Source organism: Geotrypetes seraphini, chromosome 11 (genome assembly GCF_902459505.1).
Source record: "Geotrypetes seraphini chromosome 11, aGeoSer1.1, whole genome shotgun sequence".
In the NCBI taxonomy this organism is placed as follows: Eukaryota; Metazoa; Chordata; class Amphibia; order Gymnophiona; family Dermophiidae; genus Geotrypetes; species Geotrypetes seraphini.
This window is the reverse complement of record NC_047094.1, coordinates 126,002,233-126,017,043: the sequence shown is the minus strand read 5'-3', so window position 1 is coordinate 126,017,043 and position 14,811 is coordinate 126,002,233. Positions and strand designations below refer to the sequence as shown.

General features: G+C 45.2%; 1 protein-coding gene across 5 annotated transcripts in view; it reads right to left on the bottom strand.

Annotated features, from left to right (window-relative positions):
* Positions 1-14,811, bottom strand: part of NPHS1 (NPHS1 adhesion molecule, nephrin) — a 164,167-nt gene that overhangs the window by 36,135 nt on the left and 113,221 nt on the right. For 4 of the 5 annotated variants that reach the window (XR_004536509.1, XM_033914958.1, XM_033914959.1 and 1 more), the window contains 3 exons: positions 14,116-14,227; positions 9,870-10,051; positions 5,676-5,732 (listed from right to left, as the gene is read on the bottom strand). Coding sequence is in view for 3 of the 5 variants with exons in the window: in XM_033914958.1 (XP_033770849.1) it covers positions 5,676-5,732; positions 9,870-10,051; positions 14,116-14,227 (351 nt within the window). In the remaining 2 variants the exon portion in view is untranslated. Of the gene's footprint in view, positions 1-5,675; positions 5,733-9,855; positions 10,052-14,115; positions 14,228-14,811 lie in introns of all 5 variants that reach the window. The other variant, XR_004536510.1, reaches the window with a different exon arrangement.

Here is a 14,811-nt window from a genome sequence, read left to right as displayed (position 1 = left end):
AAATTAATTTTTGAAATAATTTTTAATTGGTTTTTAATGGTGTTTTCACTTATCAGTGCTGATTAAGCCAATTAAAAAAATGAAAGATTAGGTTTTACCTGGATAATCTTTCAGTTAATCTTATCAGGAGTCTGTACATTACATGATCAATCCATTCTCATGAATTGGGTTTTGAAAGAGTGTGTTATTCACAACTTTCAACACCTCCCACATTGCCACTGGAGTGTAGTGCCTCCTTCAGCATGTTCCAAAGCAATTGATCTCCACTGGAATAAAATACAAAGAAGGAGGGGTATAGGGAACTTCCCCTCAGACATCATACAATTTTCTCAGGGTTTCGGCAGCTGGTATTGTGCTTGTTGCAGGTTTACGGGGCTCACTACAATTCTGTTCTGCTCTGAAACTTAGAACAATTATCAACAGGAATTTATAACATAGCAGCAATAGGGAACAAACCTGCTGTGTGTATCAAGCACTAATATCAAAGGAGCCAGAGGCTGAGCAGTACACTTACTTATACAGGACTTCTTTACATTTAGTCATTTGGCTGACAGAAGAACTCCAGACCTGGAATCTAGAAAAGTCCGAGGCAGAAAGCAAGTGAAACAGGATATTCTGAGGGCGGGCTATACAGACTCCTGAGAAGATTAAAAGAAAGAAGATTATCTAAATAAGAGCCTAATCTTTTATTCTATTAAATCTGCTCATGAGTTTATATGTTAGGTGACATATCAAAGCAATGGCTGGCATCCAGGGTAGGGCAGAAAAGGCTGCCTGAAGACTGAAGACCCAAAGGTGGCATCCTCATAAGTCACCACATCCACTCTGTAAAACCTTGTAAAAATATGAAGAGTAGACCAAGTAGCTGCTCTACAAATCTCCACCTATGAAGATGCAACACTCCTGGTTGAGTGCACCTTGAAAGAAACTGGCAGCTGCTTACCACAGGTGATGTACACCGAAGAAATGTTCATGTGAATCCACCTAGCTATAGAGGTCTTGGACGCTGGTCTGTCATACCTTGACTGGCTGGTTAGCACAAACAGATAGTCAGATAGACAAAAGTCATGAGTCCTTTTCAAGTAGTGAAGAAAAACTCTTCACACATCCAGTTTCTTCAAAATCCTATCCTGATTGTCCGAACCTGTAGGTTGAAAAGCAGGCAGACGAACCTCCTAGTTGACATGAAAATCAGTTATGATTTTTAGAAGGAAGGAGGGAACAACCTGGAGAGCTACACTCCCCTCCGTGATCCAGAGAAAGGGCTCTCTACAAGAGAGCTTTCAATTCAGAGATATGTCTTGCCGAGATGACACCAGGACCACTGTTTTGACTGTGAAATCCAAAAGGGATGCATCCTTGAGTAATTTCTATGGGGCTTTACTGAGGCCCTTTAGGATGGTGTTAAGACTCTTTGACAGGAAAAAATGCCTTAGTAAAGGCCCATTACTTATTAGGAATCTGGTCATATCTAGGTGAGCTGTCAGCAAAACTTTACCACTTTGTGTCCGGAAACATTAAAGGCCTGCCACTTGCACCTTGAGGGAAGCTACCGCAAGACCTTTTTCCAGACTGGCCTGTAGGAAAGCAAGGATAACCAGAATGGGAACTCAGCTAGGTTTCACCCAGTCTCTTTCACATCACTGTTGAAAAGCTTTCCAAGATTTGGTATAGGCCACCATAGTAGAAGGTTTCTTAGCCCAGAGTAGAGTGGCAATAACCATGTCTGAATATCCCTAGTGAACTAGAGCTGTGTGCTCAAGAGCCATGCCATAAGATCAAAGTGCTCTGGATTCTCCATGGGGGTTGGCCCCTGACTGAGAAGCTCGTGATGACGAGGTAGCTTGAGGCTCCCGTCCTGCTGAAGGCATACTAGGTCTGCATACCATGGTCAGTGAGGCCAGTCTGGGGCCACTAAGATCACGAGTCCTAGATGAATTATGATTCTGCACATGACATGGCCCACCATGGGCCAAGGTGGGAAAACATAAAGGAGTCCTTGGCTGGGCCAGGGCAATCATAAGCTTCCTGGTTCTTCTCTTCAACTGAAGAAATGCTTCATTTCAAGTTTTTCCACTATTAGCCTCTAAGAAAATGGCTATATTTTCTTATATTAGTTTACCGGGATCAGATTTCTAAATGTACTATAACCATACATAGAAACCGGTATGGAGTGTTTTCAAATAGCTTCAATAGAGTATAAGTATGCCTCAGCCCCACCACTCCACCGCTGTGCTAGCTCTTGACTGCGGAGAGATTTATGTGGCACTTCATCATTGGCTGCTCATAATCATTTTAAACCTACTAGTGCTATTTTTTTCAAAATCTTTTATGTATATGTTTTTTTTGTGTTTTCTTATGCATATCTATAAAAAACTTCTTAGCTGTAAAACTCAAATGTGCTTAATTGTACTTAGCTTATATTGCATAGCTAAATCCAGCCAACGCCGGGGAGTTTAACCCAACATGTTTCGCACCATACAGGCGCTGTGTCAAGGGTCTCCCTAAAAAATAAATAATAAAGAGGGACGTTAGAATGTATTTTATCCTAACAGTCCCTCCTTAAAATGTTCAATTTGTCTTAAAGCCAAATAATTCGGACTGTCCTTACCAAGGTGCAGCGTGTCATCCGACTCATTTAGTGTCTAGAGTAGAATGGCCGCGGTGTTCTCCTCAGCACTTAAATATCCCTACTGTCTCATATTAAAGATCCAACCCCTGGAGGATCATTGGCTAAACTTCTTACCAATCACAGACATCCACTCTATCTCCCCATTCAACCCATACGGTTCCACTGTATTCAGTGAAAATATCTGTCTCTGTTCAGTGAGGTTCAATTTCTTGTGATCTTATTCATTTTTTAGTCGGATGACACGCTGCACCTCGGTAAGGACAGTCTGAATTATTTGGCTTTAAGACAAATTGAACATTTTAAGGGGGGACTGTTAGGATAAAATGCACTCTAACGTCCCTCTTTATTATTTATTTTTTAGGGAGACCCTTGACACAGCGCCTGTATGGTGCGAAACATGTTGGGTTAAACTCCCCGGCGTTGGCTGGATTTGACACAGAACATATAGAAGGGGTAGGGAGGGAAAACTATTGTAATATTAATATGATATAAATTCTGAAAAAGGGTTTATTTAATTCACATTGTAAGCATCTGCTCCTTCAAAGGCAGTCTGCTTAAGGTTGCCTTGGATGCTGAGTTGCCCACCCACTGCCTGATCCAGAGCATTCTGTGGTCAGAGACCGCATACGCCAATACCTTGCTCATGACCCTGATAAATAGGGCATCTGACACATAATCCACCCCTTCTAGCATCATCTGGGGGCAAATGTCCTCCTCTACAGAGGGTTTCCATCTCAATCTGGCGTGACAGGCATGTGCAGCAAACTAAGTTGCCACTACTGCTTTGATTCCAGAGCGCCAAATTTTCTCTTCAAAACCATGCCCACCTTACAATCTTGCACATCTTTCAGCATAACTCCTCCCTCACTTGGGAGAGCCATGTGCTTGGTTATCTGAACCACCGCAGAGTCTACCATCAGCTGATTAAACAGCTGCTGGAACTCAGGTACCATCGGGTAGAGTCTGGACATGGCTTTTGCAATCCTTAAGGATCTTCCAGGGTCTCTCACTGCTCAGTAACTAGGGCAGTAATGTCCAGATACGCTAGAAAAAGGAGGTCTGAGCACTGGAGCTGCTCATGACTGTGCACAGGGAAGTAGAGGGCTGCTCTTCCAGCTCCAACTCCTTACTAGCATCCGCTATATAATGGTGGACAGAGACCAATTTGAATAGCCAGTAAATCAAAAGATCATCTCCCTAGTTAAGTGCCAGAGAAGCATCTTGGTTGCTGGACCCAAACAGGGAACCAGATTCATCTAGGACTGTCTCCGAGCTCTGAGATAAAAGAGGCATGGAGTCTGATCTCCAATACTGCCAATTCGGCTCTGAGTGGTCGCTGGAGCTGGGGGCCGGCTTGCTTATCTGAGGAGAAATCACAGGATGCAAATACGCTCCTTGGACTAACAGTAGTGTGCTTTCAGGCTGCACCGCATGGCCTGGCCCCATTAAAAATGTTCTCCACATGAGCTGGGGAGAAGCCTTGTGCAGGGGAGATAAACAAACCCTGCAGAACCTCTGACTGAGCTTTTGTGAGTTCCACGGACTCTATGCATTTGCCCTTCATGCCTACACAAAATTCAAGCTCCGGACTGGACTTTCTACCCATTTCCTGGATCCACAATGGTTCCCCAGCTCTAAAGGACATGGATGGAGCTATGCTCAAGGCTCCCGCCCCTCCCTCATGCACACTGTGGCACGCAGTATATGGACACTCCTCTGCCAGCTATCCGGCAAAATTACACCCTGAGGAGTCCATCCTTGTTGAGTTTTCTACAAATTGAGGGGTTTTGAGGCAGATAGAAGCTTCAGGAAAAAAAAATCCAAGATGGATGCAACATAAAAAAATCACACCAAAAACAGCCTGTGGAGACTAAAAAAAAAATTGCTGAAATAGAGATTTTGAAAGTGAGGGACCTGAACCCTGATCTCAGAAACCCTCAAAAATGAGGTTTTTGCCCCTCTCCCCATTTTCCTATAAGAAATAATGGGACTGTTCTTACAGTTCTGTGAAAATGACTGCCTTTCAGCATTCCTTGCAGCTGGAAAAGATGGAAAAGACTTTCTGCCTCAGAAACTTCAAATAACGACTCCAAACCAGGAACTCTTCGGACTGCCAGTCGGACCGACCCTGTCCAAGAACTCCACCCATGGAATCTTGAAGTGTGATGGGGGGACGACAAAATATGAAGTGGGCTACTGATACCCTGAGGGTTCTTACTCAGGGAGCCCACAGCCTGCGCTCAAGCTTCTGAAAAATTCAGAAGGCGAGCTGGCTCTCAGGGGAACAGACCTCGAGCCATGAAGTAGCACACAGCAGGCTGGCTCCAAGTCCACCCAAAGGTTTGGCCTGCGAACTACAGTCAGGCTCTGCGGAACCTGAATTCTTTCCCAGGCAGAGAATCCTCAAATATGGGTCTCAGGGCACCAAAGCCTCAGAAAAATACAAACTTATAACCAAAAATAAGAAAAGCTAAGCAGAGCAGATCAGAAACACCTCTGCACAGTTCACTTGCAGAAGGAAAAACTGAAAGGGGCAGTACACTCCACTGGCAATGTGGAAGGTGCTGAAGCTGGCAATGTGGAAGGTGCAAAATCCAGTTTGCGGGAATGGATTGATCACCTAACATACGGACTCCTGAGAAGATGTAATAGAAATTAAGTTAAGTGCCTAGATCGGCTAGGCACATCAATCTGGCCACTTAACTTTATATGCCATTTATAGAATCAGAGCCATAATTTATACAATGCTATAAGCACACAAACAAACAAACAAGGCAGAAAGAAACTGTAACACGTACACATTAATTAAAATGCTTATAGTGTCCTTCTGCAGATCACAACCTCTCTTGTTCTTTATCTGTATAAAATAGGCTCCAAATAAGCACCCTCTAAATGCTGAAATATGGGCACTTCTTTATACAACTGCCCTGATTATGTCTGAGGCTGGTAGGTGGTGTGGCCCATCCCCACTACCTTTTTCCTTTATCTGCTTTCACTGAGGGGGGAGGGCGGAAATTGCATAAAAAGTGATGCATGACCTCACCTGGTTGGGGTAAAGTAGGAGCACCAGGAGTCACCCAGATCTCTGGCATTATTTTCTCTGGAAGAGATGATTATATTATCAGTACAGCAAGTAGAGCGACAGTGACCTTCCCTCGACAGAACAGGTTCCAAGACTTGCCAGAGTTTGAATCAGGGGGCTGCAAAGTACTGAGTGCAGGTGTTCACTCTTGTTAAGCCAAAGAACTGGTGAACATAACAACATAGTAGATGATGGCAGATAAAGACCAAAATGGCCCATTTAGTCTGCGGGTCAAGATTATAACTGCCACTCCATGAAGGTTACTCACCCATGTCTCCATTTATGATTTTCGACATGGCATCTTCAATGGGTGACTGACTTTTCCTCCAAGATGAGGAACTTTGACTGGCCAGAACATGAGAGGTCCCTGACTGCAGTGTTCTCCCTAGGGCCTTTTAGCCGGGCGGTCCGCCCAGCTAATTTATATGAGCGCCCGGCTATCATCCGCTCATGAATTCTGCTGCTGCCCGCTGCTCAACATTAAAAAACAAAACAAAACAAATAAAAACCGCTTGGAGATTTCACGCCTTAGCCCGTAGCGAACTTATGCTCCAGGGCTCTAACGTGTGCGTGCCGGCTTCCCTTCTCTTCCCTCCAAAACCGGAAGTTATGTCCAAGGGGGGGAAGAGAAGGGAAGCTGGCACGCACACGTTAGAGCCCCAGATCATGCGTTAGCTACAGGCTAAGGCGGCACTAGCCTGCAATTTGTATTTGGTGTGTGTATGCGATGGGTGGCTCCCATTCCCGATCAGGAAGACGGGCCTGGGGAGGTAAAAAATTGCTTTGGGGAAACGCAGCGCCGGCATGCTTCCTGCCTTCCTGCTGCCGCTGTCATTTTCTATTCTCTATACTTTGGACTAGCAGCAGCACCGCTCTCTCCTAATAAAGAAAGTAACACCCCCCCCTGAAAAAAAACAGGCGATTTTCAAACCCTCCCCACAACACTAGCCTGCAATTTATATTTTGTGGGTGTATGCGCTGGGCGGCTCCCTTTCCCAATCAGGAAGACGAGCCTGGGGAAGTAGAAAATTGCTTTGGGAAAACTTGTTTCAAGGTAAAAGAATGTGAAAACGTCACTTATCAACTCGAGGCTACTTCCGTAAAGGAAATTAAATGTTTCCAGTGTGGTGCCACGGTGATTTGGATCGCCTCTCCTTGGCACTTTTACTTTGGCATGCGCCTCCCCCTCCCCCCATGATATAGTTCTTCTTCACGTCTTGAGAGGCCAAACGTTTTTCACCCGCCCTGGCTTTCTTGCGTTTACCTGCTTGTGAAGTAAATCTTAAAACTAGTGCCCCTTGCTTTCCCAGGCAGGGGAAAAAGTTAAAAACCAATGATGAGGAACTGTTTGTATGCTCATTTTCAGTCCCTTAGTACAGAGGTTCCCAAGAAGTGATATGTAGCGCCGGCAAGCTTCCCGCCTTCTTGCTGCCACCGTTATTTTCTATTCTCTATACCCTGGACTAGTAGCAGCACCGCTCTCTTCTTATTGTAATTTGCCTGACAGCTGCAGTAGTGTTATCGAATCGATTCCCTTCTGCAGCCTCGGGGATTTTGCTAGGCCGCTCCACCTCCAATGATGTAACTTCCTTCTTCCTCGGAGGCCCCGAGGCTGCTGGAGGGAATTTACTCACTAAAGCTACGGCAGCAGTCAGGCAAGTTACAATAGAGCCTGTTAATCGGGAGGGAGGAGTGGTGCCAATGGACCTGAGAGATAAGAGGGAGGGGTGCTGATAGAAGAAGACGAAAAGAGGAGAGGAGGGAGTGGTGCTGCTAGACCTAGGAGGTGAATGGGTAAGGGAAGAGAGAGGAGCCCTGCTAGTCCTGGGGGTGGAAAGGAGAGGTGCTGCAGCTAGTCAGTGGGGGAAACGGGAGGGAGAGGTGCTGTTGGAGCTGAGTGGTGGGGGGAGGTGAAAGGGAGAGGTGCTGCTGGATTGAGAACAGAAGAGAGTGCTGCTGGACTTAAAATGGAAGAGGGAAAGCTGCAGCAGGACTGAGAGGAGAGCAGTGGAGGAGGAGAGTGGATAGGGGAAGGGGGAAGAGCAGTGGAGGAGGAGAGTGAGAGGGAATGGGGAAGAGAAATGCTTCTGCTGCACCCAACTGAGGAAAGAGAGGGAAGGAAGGAGAAGAAAGACCAGGAAGGGAGAGGAGAGGAAAGAGAGATGCCAAAACCATGGGAAGGAGGGAAAGGAAAGGCGATACTAGACCATGGAGGGAGAGATGTCAGGGCATGGGGGGAGGAGGGAGATGCCAGACCAGGGGAAAGGAAGGAGGGAGGTTGAGAAGAGATGCCAGATAATGAAGGGGGAGAGGAGAGAGATGCTAGGGCAAGGAGGAGGGAAGGGAAACCAAGGAGACAAATGTCAGACCAGAGGAAAAGGAAGGAGAGGAGGTGCCAGAGCAGAGAGGGAGAAATAGGAGAGGAGAGAGATGCTAGAGCATGGGGGGAGAGGGAAGGGAAGGAGATAAAGATGCCAGACCATGGTGTGGAGTGGGCAGAAAGGAAGGAAAGTAGAAGAGAGAGATGCCAGAGCATAGGGGAGGGAGTGGAGACAGAAAAATGTAGAGGGGATGAAGCTGAAATGAATCATGTATAAAGGAGAGAAAGGGCACAGGATATACAATTTATTGAAGGGACATAAAAAGAGGTAAGATGCTGTATGGAAGAGAGAGAGGGCGGACACTAGATGGAAAGGGCAGAGAGAGGGTGGACAGTGGATGGAAGGGGCAGAGAGAGGGTGGACAGTAGATGGAAGGGGTAGAGAGAGCAGAGGCTGGGTGGAAGGGGCAAAGATAGAGGGCAGATGTTGCATCAAAGGGAGAGAGGACAAACCCTGTATAGAAAGAAAAGAGCGAAGAGAAGATGATTAAAGCAGAAACTACAAAAGGTAGAAAGAGATAGAATCAAGTAGTATTGTAACTGTATTGATAAAACTTTATAAATAGAAAATGGAAATAAGGCTATTTCTTTTGGACTAAACCCCTTTCCTCAGGTCAGGACAGGATATCATAACAGCTGCATACTGTACTGTCTTGAAGAAAGATTTGGCCTCTGAAAGCTAACTGAAAAATGGATTAGTCCAATAAAATTGTATTTTCTTATTTCTTGTTATTTGTTTTATTTCTATTTGGTTTTTAAAGTGGTGATTGTTATGTATCAGTTTTTTTCAAATTTACATCTACTGTCTTTATATTTTGTACAGTATTAGGGGACATGTGTCACTGTTTCTGTGGTGTTGCATTAATTTAACTTTTGTCTACATATTTCTATTTTTAATTTGTGATTATTCCATATTGGGTGAGGGTGTTTCTCTGTTCTGTGTGTATGAAAAGGACATGGTTTTCTGTTAGCACTGACTACAAAATCAATTGACTGTGCAGGATCTGACTTGTTTAGTTTTACAATTCGTGTGTTGGTGCTCTAGTGCAGTGTTCTTCAACTGCCAGTCTGTGGAACGGTGCCGGTCTGCAGAAATTTTCTGCCAGTCCGCAGGGCCGGCACCTCCATCGGGCCCAAGACAGTATTTTGTAGCGATCAACACGGCGTCTTCGGGCCGGCTCCCTGGGTGCTGCAGTGCACAAAGCCGTGGGAAAAGGTTCCTACCCACATCCTACACCTCAACCGGAAGCCTTCTCTCTTGTCATATACTAGGTACACCACTGGATTTAATGACCCTATTCTAACCACCAAATTTCCCTGTCCCACCCCACGCGACTACTTTTTCATACTACCCGGCTGGAAAAAAATTCTGGGGAGAACACTGCTGACTGGAGGTTGAATATGAACCTACCAGCTGCAAGGGCCCATTTCTGGTACAAACAGTTCCTCCTGAGATCTTGCCTTTCTCAGCCTCTGTACTGACACCTGTTGTTTGGACCTGGTATTCTCCTGGACCTTAATTTTACCTGGGGCCTCAACCTGAAAGCAGATCTCCAGCTCCCACATGCACTGTAGGCCTTGCCCTGCTCAAGAACATTTGATGGATTATATGGGCCCTGGATTTAAGATATCTATTACTATCTCAGGTACCCAAATGTCTCCTAGTTATCTAACAAAGGCACAGAACCACTCCCCATAATTTCCTTCTCCCCATATGGCCTCCTTCCCCTATAGCTTTTCCACTCAGCCTCATCCCCTTACAGATTCTCAGGTACCCTGTGTTGTGACTGTCAGCACAGCACCACCATCAGCATAGTCACTGTCTCCGAGGACATTGATGGCATTGACAGAGAAGTTGTATGGTGTGTCTGGATTCAAGCCTGTGATGGTGAAAGTTGTAGCTTGTGGTGGAAACACATCAACATACATGAAACTGGGAGCCTCCTTCCAATGGTACCTGAGGAAGAAGAAATATGTGCAGATAACAGATATCTCCATATAGACCCATCTAGATTTTTCCCCTTATACATGCACTATTTCTTAGACATACTCTCCTGCTATTCTCTTCCCATACTTGGCCTCTTACACCTACCCCCACCCAAGCAGCAAAACTAGATAACCAGATCTCCAATTTACTGATAACTATCCCAGAGTACAAGATATTCAGAAAAGAAATGTAAACTATACTCTTCAAGAAATTCCTAAAACAGCTCTAACATCACAAATACCCTCCTCCCTCCTGCTACACAGATACTACATACTTTAACTTCTCTAGAAGCGACCAATGATCTTCCATTATAACCCTCCGTTTATAACTCTTTTGTAATCCGCCTTGAACCACAAGGTAATGGCGGAATAGAAATCTCTAATGTAATGTAATCTTAAATAATAAAATGCTAGCCGCGCATGCGCACTTGCCTCGTGTGTTCCCTGATCCCTTTTCTGTCGGGATGTGGCAAGACAAGTGCGCATGCGCACCCTTCCCTGCTCTCCACCTCACAATACGGCCCTACCGGCCAAAGTTTCTAAAGGCAGTACGGAACGGCGGCTTGAGGCGAAAGGTGGTGCGGAGTGGCGGCTACCGGCCGCTAGCACCCCCTGCCCTCTCCGTCGCGGCCCAGGAGAGACTTCCTGTGTCCGGAGCTGGCTCCCATGGAGATGTTGTTTTTCTGTTTGGGGCTGCGGCGGCGGCTTCTCTCGGGAGCCGCACCAGCGTCGGACACCTCTCTGATGTCACAACGTCAGAGACAAGGCTTCCGACGCTGGTGCGTCTCTTGAGGGAGTCTGCCGCCGCGGCTTTGGACAGAGGGGTAGCATTTTCTTTGGAGCCGGCCTTCAGAGAGGCTTGGGACACAGGGACGGATGCGGGAGGGGCTGCCGCTGTGAAGGGTTTTGGTGGGGGAGCCAGCCAGACCGCGAGTGTGGGGCCGTTGTAAGCGCGGATTGGTCAAAGAGCTGCCGCTGCCGAGGCTTTGAAATTGCTCTCCCACCATCACTCCCTCCCACCCCGGCTCTGTCTCTGCCACAGCCCAGGTTCAAAAGCAGGAAAGGCGGTCAGCCTGCACTCCCTCTCTCTCTCTCGCTCCTAAATCATGGACGGACTCAAGAGTTACATTAGACAGCTTTCATCGCCCTGAGCCCCCCCCCCCCTTTTTTTTTCTTTCCACTCCCTAGATCGAGACTGTGCAATGAGTTTCTCTAAAGAGTCCAGATTGTGAATTTCCCTCTCTGGTGTCTCCTTCGCTACAAAAATACAGAACATGGCAGGAAGAGGTGCTGATGGACAGGAGGAGCAGGAAAGAGGTGATGATGGACAGGGGGGAGGTAAAACAAAGGAAGAAGGCCTGCTGCTGGATAAGGGGAGCAGTGAAGGGGTGGTGGTGGACACAGGGGAGGTAAAAGGAAGTGAGAATGGACAGGAGGAACAGACAAGGGGTGGTGGTGGACAGCCAAAATAAAGACAGAAAGAAAGAAAGACAAATACAGAAAGCGGCTAAGGAGATAGAGAGAGAAAGAAATAAAGACTTCTACTTGTGTGTTCCGTATGTCCGTGGCCTGAAGAAGTGCGCATGCGCGACTACAACTGCCCCACACTCATGGCCCTGTTTGCATTCCAGTGGCAGCAACTGAGTGATGGAGAGCAGCCCCGCTCCACCCGTTGACCCTCCACAAACCTCCCGGCTCCAGCAGCGTAGGCAGCACTTTAAACACGCTGCTTCGTGCCCTTCTACTGCCGATTTCCTCTGCCGTGTCTCTGATGACATCATCGGAGACAGACGCGGGAGAGGAAATCGGCAGTAGAAGGCTGCGAAGCAGCGTGTTTAAAGTGCTGCCTAAGCATCTGGAGCCCGGAGGTTTGTCGGCGGTGGGAGGGTCAGGAGCAGGCCAGATCGAGCAGGACAACGGCAATTAGTGCCTGTTCTTAAATAAAATTTCTTACCCCCTGTTTGAGGAATTACCACTTTGTCAGTGTTGAGGACATGAGGGCAATACACACACTGATGACAACGTACGTGAGGACCCTCTCTGTTCTGTTGGACAGGGTCACGATGTTTCAAAATCTGACCTAAATTCCGGCCCCTAGTATGGGCAAATAAAGGGCTGTCGTTCAAGCTCTCATGTACCTGCAGCACTGGCCAGTGTTTCAAAATGATTTTTCTAATTTGTTGACTTCGATTGGAATAAGGCAATACACATACCACGGCTCCACTATTCTCCCTTTGTTTTATTTAAGAACAGGCACTAATTGTTTGTCATCTGCAGTAATATATTGCATTATTTGCCCTTGTAGGCTGTATTACATAGGACATACCCGGCGTGCTATTAAAATCCGCATTGCCGAACACTTGAGCAATATAAGATGCAAACGTGTAACTGCCCCCCTGGTGAGCCATTGGATTGAGCAACAACACTCTATTGAGGAATTACAATATACTGTTCTTATGTGTGCTTATAAAGAATCTGGAAATATCACTCAACATCTTCTTTATTTGGAGCAGAAGTTTATATTCCAATGGCATACCTTGGCCCCCACAGGATTAAACAATGATATTGAATGGTTTCAATTATAATCAATCATGATGTCAGAAGTGATGATGTAGTAGGTAGTAAAAGGGGAGTGTATTTAAAGCGTGGCCTGCTGGGAAGTTCTTCTTGTCAGTAGTGCGTGTGTGAGCAGTATGGAGTGTTTGTGCCGGTAAGTTGTAGAGAGAGTGTGTACATTGAGTATTTCAAATGTAGTGTTTATTAGTTAGCAAGCTGTGTGGTGCAGTGTTGATTTGAGTTATCTTGTAATTGTAGTACCCCTCCTGAAGAAGCCAGCGGGTGAAACCTAGGTTGGGGGGTCGGTATTGTGAATAAACGGAGGAGCCCGGAGCAGTTATGTGTACCATCTACACCATTCAAAGTTAAGTTGTTGTGAAATTTATGATTTTATTTTTATTTAAGTTTTATTTTCTGTTATTTAGTCTTTGTTTGGTGGAGGAGACTGTGAACAACTATGATGGTCTCCTTAACAGCTGCCCCGTGAACTTGTTTCACCGGACCTCAGCTGTGGGTCTGAGTGTTCACTTAACCACATCAGCCTTGTGTTGAAATTAGTGCTTGAAGTAAAACAAAGGTGATTAGTACAACAGTGATTTATAAGCATCACCTTGGATAAATATATTCCCTTGCTGTTTTTTGGTGTATATAGAAACACAGAAATGATGGCAAATAAAGGCCATATGGCCCATCTAGTCTGTCTATCCATATCATCTGCTATCTCTTCCTTAGCCTAATAGACCCACGCAGTTATCCCATGCTTTCTTGAACTCAAATACTGTCCTCAACTTCCAGCACTGGGAAGTCATTCTATATATCCATGTAAATCTTCATTTAAATTTGCTTTCATGATCAGTTAAAGGACTTACAAATTGAGCTTTATAATAGTGAAGTACTTGTTCTGCTTGTAAAAATGGAAAAAAGACAGGAATGTTAATTTCCTCAAACATATCTTTAGTAGAGTCTCTTAAGAAAAAATGGCTAATCTAATTAAATAAATAGCTTAAGCAGGATATTGAAGCCTGGGTAAAATAAAGGGTTATGCAGAGGATAGATAACTATAGAAACTAGAAATAAATTTGTAAATCTTATCCTGCCACATGGAAAGGAATAGGAAAGAATTTTATGAGATATTCTCTGTATGCTTTCCCCACTTATTCTACTGAGAATACCGTACCTCTCTATGTATTCTAGCATGCCTATAGCTCTCACAAATGCTTTATCACATTCTCTTGCAGCCTTGAGATCAGGAGACACAAACACCCCTTGCACACTAATGCCTCATTCTGCTCCCCTTTTTTTGGCTTACTTAATCTTAAAAGCATAGCTCTATACCTTCGGTTTTAAATCTTAGTTACTACATTCTTGACTATTCTTTAGGTTCCTGTAGTTTTGCATTGTTTTCAGCTTTTCCTGTTCATTTCTGTTGCAGATCTTAAGATTATCCCTATCAACAATGAATTTGCTCTCTTCACTCACCGAACCCGAAACTTCTGTTCCAGGCCCCCATCAAAGCCTGCACTCCATGCTAGGGTCACAGAATTATGGGTAAAACTGATAACTTCTAAATGCGTTGGAGGGTCAGGGCGACCTGTTTATTGTATAAAACAGAGAAGACAGTAGTCAGTTCAGTGAAGTAATCAGATAACTCTAGCTCAGCAGATAAAAGATAAGCTGGTCCTAATTTTGCTCTTGCATCCTTCAACTTATAATTCTTGCTTTTGGTAGAGTAACTTGAGTATAAGCTGAAAAGCAGGACTATCCTAGCTTTTTCCTGATGACTTGAAACAAGCTGATGAGCCTCCACTAAAGCAAATGTCAGTGTTACAAACTGAACTCCACAACATCATGAAATGTTAATCCAGTCCTGATTTTTAGTGCCTATATTCAGACATCCTGCTGATGGGAGTTACAAAATGAGGACACAGAGAATTTGAGTTTGAGCAGTAGATAATGGGTTGTGTGCATACAGTTATGCTGTCTAAACTGGAATCTATATACGTGAGATGTCCAAAGCTCTCTCGCTTTCTTAAGATCTGGCAATAAATGAATAACTATAAGGAATGTTAGGACAATCTAAAGCACTTATCTGAATGGCAGCCGCTACCTTGCAAAAAAAGTGCCCCATCCCTCAATATTCAGAGGTATTATCTAGTTAATGCTGAGAAAAACACT